Source organism: Aythya ferina (genome assembly GCF_964211825.1).
Source record: "Aythya ferina genome assembly, chromosome: 18".
Classification (NCBI taxonomy): domain Eukaryota; kingdom Metazoa; phylum Chordata; class Aves; order Anseriformes; family Anatidae; genus Aythya; species Aythya ferina.
Window position 1 is genome coordinate 11,922,842 of NC_140317.1, and position 18,805 is coordinate 11,941,646.

General features: G+C 66.6%; 1 protein-coding gene across 1 annotated transcript in view; it reads right to left on the reverse strand.

The window, feature by feature from the left end:
* Positions 1 to 18,805, reverse strand: part of SDK2 (sidekick cell adhesion molecule 2) — a 44,508-nt gene continuing 25,703 nt past the window's right edge. Inside the window, exons 4-45 of the mRNA XM_084492638.1 lie at positions 18,264 to 18,411; positions 17,312 to 17,445; positions 16,250 to 16,361; positions 15,838 to 16,028; positions 15,622 to 15,705; positions 15,337 to 15,531; positions 15,044 to 15,160; positions 14,725 to 14,892; positions 14,405 to 14,507; positions 14,067 to 14,243; positions 13,839 to 13,975; positions 13,460 to 13,607; positions 13,246 to 13,386; positions 12,970 to 13,151; positions 12,621 to 12,736; positions 11,765 to 11,960; positions 11,512 to 11,610; positions 11,209 to 11,400; positions 10,994 to 11,115; positions 10,803 to 10,912; positions 10,555 to 10,705; positions 10,147 to 10,384; positions 9,940 to 10,055; positions 9,590 to 9,779; positions 9,304 to 9,402; positions 8,898 to 9,092; positions 8,609 to 8,810; positions 8,295 to 8,398; positions 8,151 to 8,221; positions 7,821 to 7,956; positions 7,077 to 7,133; positions 6,772 to 6,873; positions 6,460 to 6,575; positions 5,583 to 5,769; positions 5,321 to 5,458; positions 5,093 to 5,254; positions 4,830 to 4,955; positions 4,011 to 4,175; positions 3,696 to 3,836; positions 2,879 to 3,017; positions 2,552 to 2,678; positions 1 to 1,228 (exon numbers count right to left, since the gene is read on the reverse strand). Coding sequence (XP_084348764.1) covers positions 872 to 1,228; positions 2,552 to 2,678; positions 2,879 to 3,017; positions 3,696 to 3,836; positions 4,011 to 4,175; positions 4,830 to 4,955; positions 5,093 to 5,254; positions 5,321 to 5,458; positions 5,583 to 5,769; positions 6,460 to 6,575; positions 6,772 to 6,873; positions 7,077 to 7,133; positions 7,821 to 7,956; positions 8,151 to 8,221; positions 8,295 to 8,398; positions 8,609 to 8,810; positions 8,898 to 9,092; positions 9,304 to 9,402; positions 9,590 to 9,779; positions 9,940 to 10,055; positions 10,147 to 10,384; positions 10,555 to 10,705; positions 10,803 to 10,912; positions 10,994 to 11,115; positions 11,209 to 11,400; positions 11,512 to 11,610; positions 11,765 to 11,960; positions 12,621 to 12,736; positions 12,970 to 13,151; positions 13,246 to 13,386; positions 13,460 to 13,607; positions 13,839 to 13,975; positions 14,067 to 14,243; positions 14,405 to 14,507; positions 14,725 to 14,892; positions 15,044 to 15,160; positions 15,337 to 15,531; positions 15,622 to 15,705; positions 15,838 to 16,028; positions 16,250 to 16,361; positions 17,312 to 17,445; positions 18,264 to 18,411 — 6,191 coding nt within the window. The 3' untranslated portion in view covers positions 1 to 871. The remainder of the gene's footprint in view (positions 1,229 to 2,551; positions 2,679 to 2,878; positions 3,018 to 3,695; positions 3,837 to 4,010; positions 4,176 to 4,829; positions 4,956 to 5,092; positions 5,255 to 5,320; positions 5,459 to 5,582; positions 5,770 to 6,459; positions 6,576 to 6,771; positions 6,874 to 7,076; positions 7,134 to 7,820; positions 7,957 to 8,150; positions 8,222 to 8,294; positions 8,399 to 8,608; positions 8,811 to 8,897; positions 9,093 to 9,303; positions 9,403 to 9,589; positions 9,780 to 9,939; positions 10,056 to 10,146; positions 10,385 to 10,554; positions 10,706 to 10,802; positions 10,913 to 10,993; positions 11,116 to 11,208; positions 11,401 to 11,511; positions 11,611 to 11,764; positions 11,961 to 12,620; positions 12,737 to 12,969; positions 13,152 to 13,245; positions 13,387 to 13,459; positions 13,608 to 13,838; positions 13,976 to 14,066; positions 14,244 to 14,404; positions 14,508 to 14,724; positions 14,893 to 15,043; positions 15,161 to 15,336; positions 15,532 to 15,621; positions 15,706 to 15,837; positions 16,029 to 16,249; positions 16,362 to 17,311; positions 17,446 to 18,263; positions 18,412 to 18,805) is intronic.

The following is an 18,805-nucleotide window of genomic DNA, read 5'->3' on the forward strand; positions in this document are numbered from 1 at the left end:
CTCTTTATTGGCATCTCCCTCGGCTCGCCCCGGGCGCCGCAGCCCCGCCGGCTGGTGCCCGGCTCTCCGGTAGGCACTGCGGGTGTTTTGCTGTGCAGAGACCCCAGAAACCCCCCCCCTCTTCACGTCCCTGGAGCCCCCCCGGGCATCGCTCCCCCCTGCGTGCCCCTGGCTCCAAAGGGAATTGAAATAAAACCAGCCCCAAAGCCCCAGGAAGGCGGGGGGGTGGCCACGGTCACCGTGCCACCCCCAGCGAGTCCTCTCCAGAGCCCCTGGGTGCAAATCCGAGGGGACGTCAGCACCACTTGCACCTCTCGGGGCTCTCCTGGGGGGGGGTGGCGTGTTGACGAGAGGAATTAATTATCCACACGGGTCCTGGCCCCTTCCCCAAAGGGTCCGGGTTGGGGGTTCCCCCTCCAGAGGCTTTCAAGCCCCTCGCCCCCCACAGTCATCCTCTGTGTCACCACCCGGCCCCGTGGCCCCCCCGAGCAGAGGGGCCGGGGTTTGGCACGGCGAGGGGCCCCCAGAGCCCCCAGGGCGCGGAGCTGCCGGCCCCGAGTCCTGCCGAGGAGGCTGGAACGCAGAAAGCTTTGGCCAAAAGACGAGCTGGGGCTTTGCTCCCCAGCCCAGCACAGTCACCCGGCGTCCTGCTCCGAATTCTGCCAAGAAAAGGAAAAAGCCCAAGCTCCAGCCTGTGCCCACGGCAGCCAGGAGCCCTGGGACCCTCAGCATCCTCCTCCTCTTCCCCCCCTCGTCGCTTTTTTTCTTGATTCCTTGGGGCTTTTTTTTTTTTTTTTTTTTGTATTTTTTGTTCCTGTATTTTTTCTCGCTCCTTTCTTTCCGCTTCTCTTCCAAAAAAAAAAAAAAAAAATCAAACGAAAGAGGAAAATCCGGCGATGGGGGCTCTGGAGCCGGGGGCCAGGCTGCTGGGCGGGCGGTAGAGGGTGCCGGGCTGGCTGGTGGGGGGGTTGCCGGGGGTCTGGGGGGTGGGAGTCCTGCTGGTTTTGGGGCGGAAGAGGCTGCCCTGCTGGGTGGAGGTGCTGGTGGAGAGGGGCGCGTGGTCGGGCTCCCCGGAGTCGCTCTCGGTGTAGCTGTACGCCTGCGCCCGCGAGATGCCCTTCTGCTGCCGCCGCCACGAGTTGTAGTAGGTGGGGTCGCTGATGTAGTGGTTGACGAAGGAGTGGGCTTTCTGGTGGCCCGGGTCCACCTCGTACTCGCTGTCGCTGCCCTAAAGGGACGGGGACAGGGGGAGAGTGGGGTAAGGGGCACAGCTCGCCGGCCCCAGAAGAGGGGAGAGGGCTCCCGGCACCAGCAGCCCCAAAAAGGAGGGGGGTTGGGGGATGTGATAGGTGCCGGGGTGTTGCTGCCTTTTTGTTAAAGCAAAGTAAAAACCTCCCATGAAAATAAAGGGAAACAGAACCTGCCCCAAGAATAAAGCAGAATAAAACCTCTCCAAAAAATAAAGCAGGATAAAACCTCCCCAAAAAAATAAAGTAAAATAAAACCTCCCCAAAAAATAAAGCAGAATAAAACCTGCCCCAAAAATAAAGGAAAATAAAACCTCCCCCAAAACTAAAGGAAAACAAAACCTCCCCAGAAAATAAAGCAAAACAAAACCTCCCAAAAAATAAAGCAAAACAAAACCTCCCCACAAAAGTGTTGCGTGGCCCTGGGGCCCCCAGGGTGGCGGGGACCGGGGGTGGTGGGGGTGTAAGGGGTTGTAGGGTTAGGGCTTTTTTAGGGTTTTTAGGGTTAGGGATGTGAGGGTGGTGGGGAGGAGGGTGCTGGCGGGCGGCCCCCCCCTGCCTCCAGCTCTGGGTAATTGGATTCAGCTTCTCCTGGGCGCGCACAAAGGGCCCATTGAGGGGCTGCGGGGAGGCAGCGCCGCGCCAGCTTTCAGCTCTCTCCGCTCCTCTCGGCTCCTCAAAAGACACTCGATCCCCGCTCAGGCAGGAGGGGAGCGGGGATCTGCTGCGCCACGGCGAAAAAAAGCTGGCGCGGGAGGAGAAAAGGGGGGGCTGGGGGCCAATCTCCCTCCTGCTCGGGGACGGGGCTGTGCCGCGGGGACCTCCAGGACCTTGCCCCTGGTTTCAGCCTCGTCTTTTCAGCTGCTTCCCAGCATCCGGCCCCGGGGGCGATGCTCCGTGGGCTCCCCCAGAGGCTGGCTCCTGCCCGGGGGAGGACACAAAAGTGGCATTTTGTGGGGTTGGCAGAGCCACCGCCGTTGCCACCAGCGACCGGGCAGCGGGACAGTCCCCAACCCTCTGTCCTCTTGCTGGGGGGACCGTCCCCGTGCCGTCCCCTGCGGTGCCCACGGGCCGGGGGCTGTGCCAGCTTCCTGCTGGAGCCGTGCCACGAGGCCTCGGGGATGCTTCAATGCGGGAGGGGGCACGGGACTGGCAGTGCCGACCCCAAACGCACAGCGGGACCCGCGTGGGGCCGGGCAGAGAGTGTGGTGAGGCACTGGGGGGACCCCAGAAGCGTCCCTCCTGTCCCCCAGCCCCTCTGCTCCCCGTTTCCCCGTCCCCGTGCGCAGCCCCCGGGGGGGTACCTGAGAGTCGGAGACCTCGGAGGGCTTCTCGGTCAGGCTGCTGCTCTCGGCGGGGATCAGGTCGTTGTATTTGGTGACGTCCTCGTCCGAGTAGTGCAGGCTGCCAGGGCTGGGCCGTGGCGGGGACCTCGGGGACAGGAGGGGGGTGCTCAGGGCAGGACCACCTCGGGGTCCTGCCAGACCCCGGGACCCCCCAGGGCCACCACCGCGGGGTGCCCCCGGCCACTCCGAGACCCCCTCCGGGACGCTGCGCGCCACCGGGATGGGCACAAGGGCTGGAAAACGGCCTCGTGCCCGGGGAGGGGGCTGCGGGGAGGGGGTCCCTACCGGGTGTAGATGCCGTTCTTCCTGCAGAAGGAGTTTTTGACCGAGAGGCGCCGGTTGTTGAGCTCCAGGGCGGGGAAGCTGCCTTCGTCCAGGCTCACCATCTCGCCGTGGCTCAGGGCGTTCGCCTTGGAGCCGTTCCCTGCGGGGCAGGGGCTCAGCCTCTCACCTCCTCCCCGAGACTCCCCAGTGAGGGTGCTGTGACCCCAGCCCCTGCCCCAACACCTTGGGGGGCAGCAGGAGGGGCAGTGCCAGCCCTGGAGCTGGGGGTGGCACAGCCTGGGGACCCCCACGAGCCGTGGGGTCCCTCCGCGGCCCCGTGCCCGGTGCCACCAGCGTCGCCGCCAGCTCCCCGCTCTGTTTGCTTAACGAGGAGCCCTGGATTTTCCCCACAATTTGAGCCCTTGACACAGCTAAGAAAACAGAGCCGTGTTTGGCTAATCCCGCTGACCTCCGCCGAGCCCCTGTGCTGCCCTGCCTCCGCAGCTGACAGCGGGACAAGCCCTTTATTTAATCCCTCGAGCTTCCAGCCCTCTCCGCGAAGCCTGCTGCATCCTCCTGGATCCACCAGGTCTCGGGAGGGGGCAGCCCCAAGGCAGGAGGGTTGGGCACTGCTCGGGGCTCTCACTGACCCATTTGGACCCCAAAAGCAGGCAGGGGTGCCCTGGAGAGGCTCCCCCCACACCTCCTCAGCTGGCACCCCACAGATCCAAGGATGCCCAGCGTGCTCCCTCCCCATCCCATGCGCATTTTGCTCCTCCTGCATCCCAGGCAGCCCCCCCCCCTAGGTCCCCAAATGGGTGCCCACCCCGGCGCTCACCCGAGTCCGACTTCTTGGCGTACTTCTTGCTCTGCCCGCGGATGATGAGCACGAAGACGAGCAGGAGGATGAAGATGAGCCCCACCAGGGCGATGACCACCAGGAACCACCACTCCTCGTAGAAGGGGTTGGTTTTCTGGGCTGGGGCACACAGCAGGAAGGATCAGAGGAGAGGGGGGGGCAAAGCAGTACGGATGGGGAGACCCCGAGGGATTTTGTGGGAACTGGGTCCGTGCGAGGGAGCTGCTTAGGTGGGGACGGCAGGAGGAGATGGCACCCCCCTGGGACACCCCTCGGTGTCCCCCCAGCAGCTACCTGAGACCGAGGGGGACGGCGTGCTGGGGGTCCCGTAGCCGTAGTCGTTCACGGCGATGACACGGAAGTCGTAGCTGACCCCCTGCTTGAGGATGTCCATGCTGAAGGTGTAGGAGGTCACTTCCTTGGGAATGTCCTTGATGAGGATGTCCCAGAGCCCCTCGTCTGCAGGAGGGAAGGGGCTGAGGGGGGGGGGTGGCAGCAGCCCTGCGGGGGGCTCCCCGGCGCGAGGGGCTGCTCTCCCCTTCGAGCCATTTGGGGGACGTGCCCCTTCCCAGCCCCTCTCCCATTTTTCTCCCTGCTGGGATCGTGCCCTCTGCCATCTGCCCGGCTCCACCAGGCGCCGAGCTCTCGCTGCAGCATCATTAAAAAGCCAGAGCGAGGCGCGGGGCTGATTTATCACCTCCCTGCTCGTGACCCAGGGCCAGGCGGCGCCCCGTTAGCCATCAGTTGGGCTGTCGGTGCAGCAGGAGAAGGCATTAAAGCAGCTTGCAGGAGAAAGCACGGCTGTGCCCACTGGTTCCTGCTTGGGGACAGGGGCTCCTGTCCCCCCCCATTCTGTGGGACACCTCGGAGCCCCCTTGCTTGGCCCAGGGGACGTCAGCGCCTCTGTAACCGTGAGATCAGCAGCTTGCTGGACCCTTTCCATCAGTCCTTTTATCAGCACCCTTGGGTTTTTATCAGCACCCTTGGGGCAGGCACGTGGCCAGCGCCGGGTCCTAATCCCTCACGCAGCCCCCCCCCACTCAGCCGATGTTCCCTGCCTCGGTTTCCCCAAAAAAACGTCACACCCCCGGCGGGCGCACGGAGCTGCGGTACCTGAAGGCCGAGCCTCGATGACGTATCTGGTGATGGGTCCCTGTCCTGGGTCCCCGCTCGACCAGTGGATGGTGATGGCCGAGCCGTAGCGGGAGATGAAGGGCTCACCGGGGGGGCCGGGGGCACCTGGGGACCCAGAGCAGAGCTGGTGGCACGGGGACACATCCCCACGGGACCCACATGGTCCTAGTGATCAGGAGCAGCACCGGGGGGGGCTGTCCCCAAACACATCTCCTTCTGCATCCCTCACACCCCCCCCTTACCTTCCCCAGGCCCCGTGGTGATGTTGGCCTCGATGTCGGGCCCGTAGGCGAAGGTTTTAGCCCGGATCCGGAATCGATACGTGACGCCCTCCGCCAGGTCCTTCACCTTCATCCACAGCGGGCTGTTCCCCTTCACGTCCACCGTCACGATCTTACTGACACCTGCAGGGACCGAGGCTGAGCCGGGCCCCCCCCGCGCTCCCCCAGCAGCCCCCGCCGTGCCCTCACCGTCCACGGGCATGCAGGGCTCGTAGACCAGCCTGTAGCCCTCCAGGACGCCGTTGGGCAGCGGCGGCGGCTCCCAGGACACGTTCACCGAGGTGGTGGTCAGCTCGCTGAAACGGATGGAGCCGGGGGCGCTGGGGGCTGCAAGGGAACGGGGCAAGGTGGGGGGGACACGGGGAGAGCTCAGCGCTCACGGGGATGCCCCCCCCCCCCGGCACCGTGCCGGCCCCTCTCCCCGCCGGGGGTGGCCGTGCCGCGTCCCCACCTGCCTGCTGTGTCTGTCCCTTGACGGGGGGGCTGCGGGGCCCGTCTCCAGCGGCGTTGAAGGCAGCAATGCTGACCCAGTAGGAGGTGTACCCCGTCAGGTTCTTCAGCTTCACCCCGGTCTCGGGCAGGAACAGCGTCTTCACCCGCGCGCTCTCGTTGTGCCTCTGAGCCTCCCAGAAGTGGATCTGCAGGAGGACGGCGAGGCGACCCCCTTCGTGCCCAATCCGTCCCCCCTTCCACCCTTCCGGGCCCTTCGTGGTGCTCAGACACCCCCTGAAGTCCTGCCCAGGCTCCTAAACCCCCGTCCTAAACCCCTGGGGGCTCTGGGTGTGCAGGAGGGAAAGCAGCAGCCTCCCCTCGAGGCCGGCTCCAGACCGGGCTGGACCCCGGCCGTGCGCCCTGCCCGCAGCTCACACACGCGCTGATTTTTTTGGGTGCGCCTTTGGGGACCCGGAGTTGGAGGCGATGATCCCTGGGGGTCCCTCCCAGCTCGGATATTTCGTGATGCTGCGCTTCTGGCACAGGACGGACCCCGGAGATCCGCGCTGGATGCGCCCAGGGCTGCAGCGCGCAGCCACAGCCCCGCACCGAGCGCATCCGAGGGCCGACGGCGCCCTCTGGTGCCCCGCTGCGCCCCGCGTCCCTTTTTGGTGGCGCTCCTGACATCTCCCGGGGCACCCAGCACCTCCCAGTACACCCAGTGCCTCCCAGGGCTCCCCCCAACAGCACCCACGCAGCATCTCCCCAGGGAGCCCAGCACAACCCCGTGGCACCCTGCACCTTTCCAGGGCCCCCAGCACCTTCCCAGTGCCCCCCAGCACCTTCCCAGTGCCCCCCAGCTCAGTGCCAGCTGCCCGGTGGCCAGGGCTCGGTACCTTGTAGCCCTGGATGTCCCCGTTTTGGCTCTCGGGGGGTGGTGGCTCCCAGGTGACATCCAGCTGGGTGGCCGTGGCCGCCTTCACCGCCACGTTCTGCGGCGCGCCGGTGGGCACTGCGCCGAGGGAGGGGGACAGCATCACCGCCTGGCTGCGGCCAGGGAGGGGGAGAGACCCCCCCTAAAAGGTGCGGGGGATGCACGGGCACCTCGGGGGCGTGCAGAGGGGATGGGGGCCACGGGGCTGCCGCGTGGTGACACGGGGGAGGACGGGGTACCAGGGCGTTTGAGCGCCCCAGGAAGTCAGACTCACCCGCTTCACCCACAAAAACCTCCTGGGGGGGGCTGGGGGGGCCCTCGCCCACGGCATTGTACACGCTCATGCGGATCTCGTAGCGCCGGTGCTTGCTCAGGTCTGGGGGAGGGAGAAGGGAAGGGATCAGCGGGGTCCCACCACCCCCGGGGGGGCCCCTTGTTGAGGGTGTCCCCGGGGAGCAGCAGGAGCCAACGGAGGCGTCCCCTGGGCGCAGGGCAGGATTCAGCCCATGGTGAAGGCTGGGGGTGACACAGGGGGGTGGCAGCGGGGGGGGGGGACAGGCAGGAGGAGCGGTGACTTACTGTCCAGCTCGTACTGGGTGAGGGACACCTCGCTGAGGTTGTGCACGGCGTAGACGGCTGGCGGCACGGCACAGCGCGGGGAGAGCAGGCAGCGTTAGTCTGGCACAGCAAAGGGGGGGCTCCCTCCTCATAGCACCCCCCCCAGCACAGCTGCCCACCCTGGGGTGAGTCGGGGGACCCCACAAGGTCCCTTGGGTGCCAACAGGGCTGTCGCGGCACTGAGGAGCCTTTTTGTCCCCTGTCCCCCTGCTGTGAGTGGCACAAGCGGGGTCTGGGCTGCGGGGTCTCCACATGGGACCAAGTGACTGCTGCTGAGCGCAGCAGCAGGGCAAGGTCTGGTCTTGGGTCCCTGGCATCCCTGCTGTCCCCAGAGTGGGTGTCACCCCCATCCCCTTCAGGGTTTGAGGACAGCAGCACGCACAGACACAGCAGGGACATCGGAGCCCCCCCGTGTTAGGTGCGCACACGGGGACACCCGTGCTGCAGGCACAGAGCGAGCTGAGCACAGCGGGACCAGCACAGACGAGTGCGTTAGGGACCGACAGACTCGGTGACACAAAAGGGGACAGTGACACAAAGGGGACAGCGCCAACTCCACGGGGCACAACTCAACCTTGACAGCTCCGGGCTGGCACCCGGCAGAGGAGCGCAGGACGCAGGACGCTGCCCTGCCCCGCACTCCCCCCGCCGTGCCACCCCCCAGCCCGGTGTCCCCACGTCCCCCCTGGGGCCACGAGGACTCACGGGTGAGCTCTGCCCACGTGGCGCCGGGGTTGCCGATGCCGCGCAGGGTGAAGCCGCGCAGGCTGTCGTAGAGCAGCTCGCGGTAGCGGAGGCGGAAGCCCAGCAGGATCCCATTGATCTTGTCCTCGGCTGGGGGCTGCAAAAGAGGGTGGGGAGGGGGTTCTCTGAGCTGGGGCACCCCTAGAAGCTGTCCCCAGCTCCCTCAGGGTGGTTTGGGTCAGCGCAGCCCCGATCCCCAGCCTTGGAGAGCCCCCAGGGACCTGGCTGGCACGGCCACCCCTCGGTGCCACCTCCCGGCGGGTCCCCAAAGGGGGGCAGAGGGGACAGTACCTGCCAACGGATGAGCACCGACGTGGTGGTGTGCGGGGTGACGGAGAGGATGGTGGGGGCCTCCTCGGGGGCTGCGGGGTAGAAGCGGGTGGTGAGGCTCCGGAGATGCCCAGGGCACCGTCCCCGGCCCCTCTGGGCACGGACCCGCCTGCAGGGTGGTGAGCGACTCTGACTCCTCGCTGTACTCGCTGTCCCCGATGTCATTCGTCGCCTTCACGCGGAACTTGTAGGAGGTGAAGGGCTTCAGCCTGCAGGACGGGGACAGTGAGGTGGCGGGGGGCAGCCCCACGGATCCCTCCTGCCAGAGCAGGGGTGCAGCAGGGGACACCACAACCCAGGGGCAACTTCTTCCCATCAGATGGGGAAAACCGAGGCACGGGGCGGGTACCCGAAGCAGCGCCCATCCCTCGGGATCCCCATCGGGGCACGGCCTCACTCGGGGCCGGCCCGTGCCTCACCTATCCACGACGAAGGCGGTGGCGTTGTGGCTGACGGCGGCGGGGTGTGGCGCCCACTCGCCGTCGGGCAGCTCGCGGGTCTGCACCGTGTAGAAGCGGACAGGGGACAGCCCGTCGCTGCCCGGCTCCCAGGACAGCAGCACGCTGCGGGCACGCACGTCCTCCTGCCGTGCCAGGGGCTTGCTGGGGGGCTGCGGGCGATCTGCGAGAGGCAACGGGGCTGGGATCACTGCGGGCACCCCCCTTGGGCACCCCCCACCACCACCACGGAGAGCTGCGCCCCTCGTACCTCTCTTCTCCGTGGTCACCACCAGGGCTTCGGCCGCCTCGCCCCAGCCCTTGCGGGTCTGCGCGGCGATGCGGAACAGGTAGGTGGACTCGGGCTGCAGGCCCGTGGCCGTGTACTGCCGGGTGCTGGGGCTCAGCACCTCGACGGCCGCCGCGTTGGCCGCCGTGGTGTTGAGGCGGTGGGTGAGCTGGTAGGCTGCGGGGAAGGGAACAGCACTCAGAGCATCCCTCCTCCCTCCCTAGGGACAGTAGGGGGGGGTTCGTCCCAACCCTGGGGGCAATGGGTGGCTCTGAGGTGCTCTGGGGGTGGCCAGGAGTTGGTCCCTGCCCTGTGACGTTGATCCCTGCTCCCACGGGACGTCTGCACCCCGTGCAGAGCAGCGCAGACGGGACGGCTCCCCACCTACCCAGGATGATGCCGTTGGGTGCTGCGGGCGGCTGCCAGATGAGCTGCACCGAGGTCGTCCTCACTTCGGGGAACAGGATCCCCACGGGGGGGCCGGGCACTGGAAGGGGGACAGATGGGGACCACCGTGAGGGGCACAGCACAAACGGGGCCCGTCCCCCACCGCTGGGAACGGCATCCCTGGGAAAAGGGATTGCCCCAGGGGACGGGACGGGATGGCTTTTGGCACCCCAGGGACCCCCTTAGCTCATCGGTGTCTTTCTGCTCGCCCACGTGCCGGCACCCACCGTCATCCAGCGTCCTCTCGAGGACGGGGGGCCGGCTGGGCACGCCGTCGCCGATCCTGGTGAAGGCCAGCACGCGGATCTCGTACAGCATGAACTTGCCCAGCCCCGTCAGCTGGGCGCTGCGGGACGCGTTGCCCTCCGCCAGCCAGAACTGAGCGCGCGCCTCCGAGTCCTTCTCCTTGTACATCACCTGCAAAAAAAACCGAAGTGACACGGACAAAACGCACCCCTCAGTGCTCCAAGGCTGGAGCAGCGTGGCACGGACCGGCACGGGCTCTCGGGAGGTGGCACAACCCGGGCGAGCCGTGGCTCCTGGGGCAGGCAGAGCCGGGGCTGCCGGAGCCGCTCACCTTGTAGCCCAGGATGAGGCCGTTGCAGTCGGCCTCGGGGATGTCGCTCCATCGCACCAGCATGCTGCTGGAGGTGGTGGCCAGCGCCGACACGTTGCTGGGACCAGAGGAAGGCACTGGAGGGGGACAGGGGTTGGGGACAGGAGCAGGGATCAGCATCAGGGCCAGCCACGGTGGGCACCCGGTGCCGCGGGGGCTCGGCGGTACCTGACTCCCGCGTGCGCCCCAGCACCAGGTGGCTCCAGGGCCCCGAGCCGATGGCGTTGAAGGCTTGGACCTGCACCCGGTACTCGGTCCACTCCTCCAGGTCCTCGATGGTGTACTCCCGCTCCACGCGGTCGTGGACGACGTGCAGCGCCGCCCGCCCCCGCCCGTCCGAGCGCGCGTAGCGGATGCGGTAGCCCACCGAGTCGGGGTTCCCGTTGTACTCCTGCTCCAGGAGGGGCTGGCCCGGGGGGGCACAAAGAGGCACCGTCACTCCCCGTGTCCCACAGCCACCCCAGTTCCACCCCCCTCAACCCCCCAGGCCCACCCAGCTCAGCCCCCCAGCCTCCAGCCAGCCCCCCAATGCGCACCGCACCCCAAGGGCGCAGCACCCCAGGGTGCCCCCCTCACCATCCAGCGCAGCCACAGGCTGGTCTCGCTGGCTGTCCGCAGGGTGACGTTGGCGGGCGCCACGTCCGGGGGGGCCTGCAGGGTCTGGATCCTCCGGGAGGGCAAACTGGGGGGGCTGGTGCCCACGATGTTCACTTGCCGCATGCGGAAACTGAGAGGGGAGAAGAGGGGGGGTCACGGCGGGGGGCGAGAGGGCTCCAGGTCCCCCCCCCCGGGGAGGATGGCGCAGCGCAGCCCCGGCCACTCGCCTGTAGTAGGTGTAGGGGCTGAGGTTGGGCACCTCCATGGAGCGGGCGTCGGGCTCGTTGGCCAGCTGGTGGACGAGCCTCCACTCTTCGGCCTCGCCACTCTGCCCCACCTGCAGGGAGGCAGTGGGGGTGAGCCGCCCTCCCCCCCCCGGCAAACCCCCGTGCCACCCCCAAAAAGCCACCCCCGGTACCTGTGCCTCCACCTGCCAGCGGGAGATGGAGGTTTTGCCATCATAACCCGGGCGAAACTGGAGGGTGACGGAGCGGGGACCGATGTTGGAGATGCCCAGGTTGGTGGGGGCACCGGGGAGCTCTGCGGGGGGGGACGGGGCAGGGCGGTCGGCACCGGCTGCTCGCCCCCAAACCCCAGTAACATCCCGCAGCCCTCCCGCACCGCCGCGCTCACCTGGGGGCACCCCCGAGGAGATGGTGGAGGAGGAAAGCTGGCCCTGGCCCTTGGAGGTCATGGCGGCCACCTCGATGGTGTAGGTGGTGAGGGCGGTGAGGCCGGTGACGCGGTACTCCAGCGTGACGTTGGGCAGGTAGTGGGTCACCCGCGTGTTGGTGCGGTTGTACTCCTCCCACGAGATGCGGTAGCCTGGGGGGCACCCCGAGCCGTCAGCCCCCATGTCACCCACCCCCTGGGACCGAGCAGGGTGCACGGAGAGGTGCTATGGGGTCTTCAGGGGGCCGCGCTCTGCACCCTCACCCGTCAGGATGCCGTTCTTCTCCAGGGGCTCCTGCCAGCTGACCTTCAGGGACGTGTCCAGGATCTCGCTGAAGCTCAGGTGTCCCACGGGGCCGGGCACTGCCCAAAGACACCCAGAGTCAGCACACAGCACAGACGGAGCCCACGGGATCCCCGAGCGGGGCGAGCACGGAGGGGGCTCGGGGGCACCCCGTGCCACGTCCCCCACCCTGTCACCAACCCCACCACGGGGCTGCTCGCTCCCTCCCCGTACCGTCCTCGTGGGTGCGCACCAGCTGGGGCGGGCTGCGCGGGCCGTCCCCCGGCGTGGTGAAGCACAGCACCGACGTCAGGTACTCGGCGAACTTCTTCAGCCCCGCCACGTAGCCCACGTGGACGCTGTCCTGGAAGTTGGGCCGCACCGTCACCACCGTCGCCTCCTCCTCGTGCTCCGGCTCCCAGGCGATGAGCTGCGGGAAGAAGGCGCTGGGGCGGGCGTCCCCGTCCCCACGGCACCACCCCAAGCAGCCCCACGTTTATTCGAAGTGGATTAAATATCAATTCAGGGCGCGGGGAGCGCTCGGGGCTGCCTACCAGGCGCGTGTTTACCCGCACGAGCCGACTCCGAGCGCGCGCTCGGTGATTAACTCCCCGCGATAACGGCGCGTAATCGCCCGCTCGCCTCCGTTTAGGACGGATGTTTGGGCATTTAATTGCTATTGTGCAAGATAGCCTATAGCAACTTAATTAAACACTAATTAGGCCCTAAAAATACTAATCAAAAATACTAAGTGGCGTTTAATAAGAACGTTAAATATCCTACTTGCTCCGGTTATCGCATTCAGCGGCAATTAAATTCCTGAACTTCTTTTGAGTGGATTAAGAAACAAGTTTAATGTTTTAATTCAATTTAATTAATGTAAATTTGAATTAATTGCAAATTGGAATTAATTACGGAGACTCCGAGCCCATGCAAGTGTTAAATCTGGGTAAATATTGTTTGAATAGTCGGGCTGGAATCGATTCAAGCGGCCGGGGTTGCCAGCGAGGACGTTGAGCCACTTTGTGAGGGGTGGTCCCGGAGCTCCCCCCTGCAGGCTGCCCGGATTTCGGGGGGAATCCCCCCTCACCTTGTAGCCCTGGTTGATGCCGTTGATGAACTGGGGGCTGGGGGGGTTCCAGGTGAAGCGGATGGTGGTGGAGTTGGTGGCCTCGGTCTGCACGTTCCCTGGGGGCACGGTGGGGACTGCGGGGACAAAAGGGGAGGCTGGTGGCGGCTCTGCCGGGTCCCCTCCCTTGGCAGAGGGACCCCGGGCATCCAGGGTGGTGTCCCAGGACATTCCCCAGCCGCGCCATGGCTATGCAGCCTGTGCGTGGTCCCCATGCTCATCCTCTCCATCGTGTCCTGTCCCCCAGGAGCCCCACACCCCCAAAGCAAAGCCCTGGCCCCGCTGGGACCACCACCAAGTCCCTGCCTACCTCCCTGCAGCGTCCACTCGGTCACCTTCATGCTGTACACCCCCAGGCCGGCGCTGTTGTACGCCGCCACCTCGATCTCGTAGTTGGTCCAGATGATGAGGTCCTCCAGGAGCAGGTTGTTGACGTCGGCGTTGGTGATGTTCTTGAACTGGTAGCCCACGGGCAGCCCGGCCAGGCAGTACCTGGGCACGAGGAGCCATCAGAGCCACCAGCACCCCCACGAGCACCCCGGGGACGCTGGGGACAGGGTGCCCGCACCCCTCTGCTGGCACCTACCGGATGATGTAGCCCTTGAGGACACCGTTCTGGTGGCTCTCGGGGGGCGGCTGCCACTGGATCATGATGGACTGGTTGGTGCGCCCGCTGGCGATGACGTTCTGGGGGGGCGCAGAGGGCGGCTCCTCGGGCAGGGAAACCCTACGGGGCACGAGGCAAGGGTGAGCACCCGGCGTCCCCCTTGGGGTACCTCGGCTCCCCTGCTGCAGCTCACCTCTCCGTGTCCTTGCTGAACTGGCTCCTGCCCACGTCGTTCACGGCGCACAGGCGGAACTGGTAGGAGCGAGCGGGGACCAAGCCCCTCACCACCACCGACGTCAGCTCGGGGTCGACGCTGGCCAGCAGCACGGTCCAGGGAGCGTCTGTGGGGGGAGAGGACCCAGCCTGCAGGGTACCCGCATCCCCTGCCTGGTGGTTACGTGGTCCTGTGGGTCCCCAGGCTCCCTGCAGCATCCCCTTCCCTCCCTCCTCACCGCAGCCTGCCTCGGGGCGATGATGAGGATGGGACTTCGCCCCGTGGCACCGTGTGGGGACAGCAGAGCCGCCAGCACGGGGACAACACGGGGACGAGGCAGGTGGGGGCAGCCCCTTACTGTTCTCGGAGACCTCCACGACGTAGCGGAGCAGGGGGCTGTTGCCATCGAAGGGTTTGGCCCAGGTCAGGTTGATGGCTCGCTTCTCCAGGGGGCTCAGCGCGGCCACAGGGCTCTCGGGGGCGTGGGGGAGCTGCCTGGACGGGGCGGGGGGCGCAGCGGTTAGGGTGTGGGCACAGGGGTAAGGGGGGCACGGGGTGCCTTGTGGGGTAGAGGGGGGGGTCTCACCGGACACGGAGGTGGGCGCTGCGCGAGTCGTTGCCGCCAGCCGAGAGCACCTTGCAGGTGTAGGTGCCGATGTCCCCCGACCAGGTCTGGGAGATGTGCAGGGTGCCCGCCTCGTCCAGACGCAGCCGGGGGCCGCTCTCCGTGCCCAGCGGGGTCCCGTCCTTCTCCCAGACGTACCTGTGCCGGGTGGGAACCCAGGGGGGGCGTCCTGGCACCCTGCAGCCCCCTCCCCAAGCAGCACAGGGGACCCAGCGCCGGGATCCCCGTGCGCAGGGCACCAGGTGGCACTGCAGGACCACCGAGCATCTCCGGCTCCGTCCCCAGCCCCTGGAACCCACCTGACATCCACGCTGGGGTCATGGGTGACCCCACAGCTCATGGACGCCTTGGTCCCCTTGATGACGCTCTGGTCCTGCGGGGGGTCGGTGATGCGTGTCCGTGCTGCGGGGGGGGGACAAAGCGAGCCACCGGGCATCAGCGTGGGGACAGAGCCACCAGGGGAGTGACAGTGGGGACAGTGCCACACGTGGCCTCGTGGCAGCACGTCTGAGCATCCCCCTGAGCAGCCCAGCAGTGTGCCAGTGCCCATCCCGGGCATCCCAGGAGCTCGCACCCAGCAGGGCCCGTCCTGCGGAGCGCAGTGCCACGGGTGCCTTACCCCAGACCACCAGGTCGGCGGAGGCTTCGTCCACGCCACGGGAGTTGGTGGCCAGGCAGGCGTAGGTGCCGGCGTCGGCGAGGTGCGCGGGGCTGACGAGCAGGCTGCCCGACTCCAGCAGGGTGAAGCGCGGGAGCTGCACCGAGCCGCTGGCCAGGATCCGCTCCCCTGGGTGGCACAGGGGGGGGACCCATCACCCACAGCACCCAGCCATCAGCCAAACCCACTGGATGCATGCCCAGGGACCAAACCCGAGGGCTGTGGGTTTGCAGAGACCACCCGGGGCTGCCCGCACCCCCGTAGCCCCCAGCCCCTTTACCTTTCTGCCAGGTGATGGCCGGGCGCGGAGCCCCCGAGGTCTCGCAGTTGAGGATGACGGACATGCCATCGATCACCGTGCTGTCCTGGGGGCCCCTGGTGATGTTGGGGGCGATGCCTGGGGGGGGCAAAAAGATTCACAGCCACCCGTGAAGCCCTCCCCAGTGCCCATCCTGGGCACGGAGGATCCGTCCCTGCTTGGAGGGGGTCCCCATCGAGCCCGGTGAGGGGGGTCCCACCCTACCCAGAGCCCACGCAGGGCTCTGGGGGGACGAGGGGGGGGCTGGCACCTACTGGTCACGGCCAGGTACGTGGTGGTCTGCACCTCGCCGGCCGCGTTGCGGGCGAAGCACTGGAACATGCCGGTGTCGTCGGGGAGCAGCCCGCTGATCTGCAGGCTGCCGTCCGCCAGCAGCTGGAAGCGGGGCAGCCGCTCGGGGTGGAGGAGGGACGCGTCCTTGTACCAGGCCATTTCGGGGGGCGGCACGCCTGCGTGGCACGGGGCTGCGTCACGGACGGGGCCGCGGCGGGCACGGGGCCGCGAGGGGGCACGGGGTGCGGGGGGGGGCCGCTCCTCACCTTTGGCTTGGCACGGGATGGCCACCACCTTCTCCATCTCGGCCGTGATGTGCCTCTCCGGCTCCTTGACGAACTGCGGGGGCTCTGCGAAGGGAAAGCACCGGGACGGGCGGCGTTAGCGCCAGGATCCCCCGCTCCCACCCCAGCCACCACCCTCTCCCACCGCCTCTTCCCGGGTTCTGAGACCCCCCAAAGCTCGTTGCACGTGTGCCTCACCCAGCACGGACAGGTAGGCGCCCTCGGCCACGGCGGGCACGCTGCTGCTGCGCAGCACGGCCTCGCACTCGTAGTAGCCGCTGTCGCCCAGCGCGGGGTTGAGGATGGTGAGGCGGCGGCTGTAGTCGCTGATGCCGCTGGAGAGAGGCACCCCGTCCTTCTTCCAGATGATGTGCAGCTTGATCAGCGGCCTGGGGGGGGGGCAGGAGGGCGTCAAGAGCCAGCTCTAGACCCCCTCTACAGCCCCCCACCTCCCTCCGCTCTGCAGGAACCAGAGTGGGAAGGGACCCGGAGTGGCACGGGGGAGCTGGGGCACCCAGCCCTGGGGCTCACGCTTCGCCCTGGTGCTTGCAGAACTGATTGGGGGGGGTCCCCCATCCCCATCCCCATCCCCATCCTCTCCGCTACTCGCCTGGCGTTGGCCACGCACTCCATGGTCACCTCCGAGGTGCCGGCCACCACGCTGGTGTTCCTGGGTGGGACGATGATGGTGGGGGCAATGGGGTCGGCCGGGCCACCCACGTCTGGGGAGGAATGGGGCAGAGAGACAGCCGTCAGCACCCACATGGTGTGAAGGGGGCAAAGGGGGCAGGAAGCAGAGGGCTGAGGGCTCGGATCTCCCACAGCGGGTCCCAGCCCATCACTTAGCCCCTGGGTGCCTCCACGACTCCCCCCTAAGCCCCCCAATTCCCCCAGGACCCCCCCCCCGGCACCCGTCGCAGGCAGCAGGTCCCGGCGCAGCGCCGGCTGGCGGGGAGGAGGGAGTATATAAAGCAAAATAATTGCGACAATAAAAAACCCTCATGTAGACGCTGTAAAGATGTGATCGGCTGGAAAGCTGCTGATATAGCTGAATCCATAAACACGGGCTCTAAGTTGTTTATTATGCACCGGGATGCCCGAGGTGCAGAGCAGCAGATTAATGAGGTGGGAGGGGAGGGGGGGACAGGCACGGAGGTGTCAAAGCAGCCACGGAGCAAACAGAGCTGGGGGGGAGCTCCAGGAGGGCTGAGGCCACTTTGGGACGTTTCCCTGGGTTGGGGTCACCACTGAGCGGGGACCCTGGGGTGGGTCCCAAGGGGTCCAGACATTTGGGGCCACTCGGGTCATGTCCAGAAAGGGGCTGAGCCAGAGAAATAGGGACCAAGAGGGGTCCGTGGCCAGGCCAGGGTGACCCCCAGCTGAGCTGATCCCACGTGGGGCCAATCTCAGCATCCCATCCTGGGGCACGGACCCATCCCAGCACCCGTGGGCATCCTGGCAGCACCGAGACGGAGACGAGGACAGCGGGGAGGGCACTGCTGGACGCACAATTAGCACCCGGCGCCGGCTTCTGCAGCACGGTGCCCGTGTAAATTTTGAGGCAGCCAAACTGTTAAGTCAGCAGAAGCCTCCGAGGAGATTTACTGCAAATTAAATCTGGGCACGAGCCAGGCGGTGCTGGGGAGAGGGACCCGGGGCCCCCCGCACTCACTGGCCACGGTGAGCGTGATGGGCTGGCTCGTCTTGTTGTCCCCGTTCTTGTCGTTCACCGCCTGCACGTAGTAGCGCCCCGCGTCCGGGGCCACCGTGGAGAGGATGACGAGGGTGTTCTCCAGCGTGATGGCTCTGCGGGGAGAGCGTGGGACAGGGGCCGTGAGCCCAACAGGGACAGCGATGTGCCAGGACCCTCGGTCCCCACCCCACGGGACCCCCAGACGGATGGCACCCAGACACGTCCCCGTCCCTCGGAGGGAGCAGAGCTCAGCTGGTGGCCCCAGGACCATGCCAGGACCCAGCCCCACACCCCCCACAAACCTCCCACGCCAAGCAGCCGCCGAAGCGCATCGGGTGGTGCAAGATTAATAGGGCTTTTTTTTATTTTTTTTGCGCCTTTTTCTTTTTTTTTTTATGGAACGATCTAATCTGCTGGAAACATAAAATGGTTTGGGGAATATATTTTACCATTAAATATGAGATAAGGGAGTTTTATCTCCTCAATCCTGCTCTGCAAATAGAAAGGAGCCCAGTTCAATTCCTGCATAATGTGGGTTACAAATTCAATTCCCATGGGCTGAGGCTGCCAGCAGTGGGCTCTGCGCTCCGGCAGCGCTGGGACCCAGCCTGGCCCCGCAGGGATCCCTGGCACACGTGTCCCGTGCCAGCTCCCTCACACCGCTGCTGCCCCAGCACGTGCCGAGCCCCCTTTGCCCACCCTCCTCCCTCTTATTTTCTCATTTTTCTTTATTTTTCTTATTTTTCTTTCCATCCACTTCCCTGATGGCAAACGGAGCCATCCGTCGCCAAGTCCCTCCCCGGGTTTCAGTGCAAGGCGCTCGGGACGGCTGCTGAGCACGGAAAGAGCAGCCCCCCCCGATACTGGGGGGATACTGGGAGATACTGGGGAGGGGGTACCGGGGCTTGGGGGCTCCTCAGGGGCTACTCACATGCGGCTGCTGGGGGAAATCTTCCTCCCGTCGCGGAACCAAGTGACCTGGGGCTGGGGGAAGCTGGCGATGCGGGGCGCTCGGATGACGGCCGCCTCGCCGTGGGACACGCTCTGCTGCGCCTCGCTGTCCTCGAAGCTCCCCATGTCTGCGGGACAGAGGGGACAGCAGCATGGGGACGAGGCAGGATCCGGCCCAGGAGCAGGCTGGAGGCCACAGGGATGGGGTCCCAAAGGGGTGGGGAGGATCCGCGGGGTCTGCTCTTCTCTCCCGAGCCCCCAAACTGCTCCCACGTGCCCGGGGCTGTCCTCGTCCCAGGAGCCATCCCCGCAGACCCCACAGCAGCTCGTCCCCATCACCCAGAAGAGGATGGGGACAGCGAGGTGGGATCAAGCCCCGGGGCTCCCCGGTGACCCCCCCTGAGCAGGGAGAGCCGAGGGATGACCTTGGCTCCTGTGGCAAGGTTGGGGTGCCCGCGGCCGCAGATTTATACCAGCGAAAAGAGCGAAGCAGGGTGCGTGGAGAAAGGGGAAGGGGGGGGG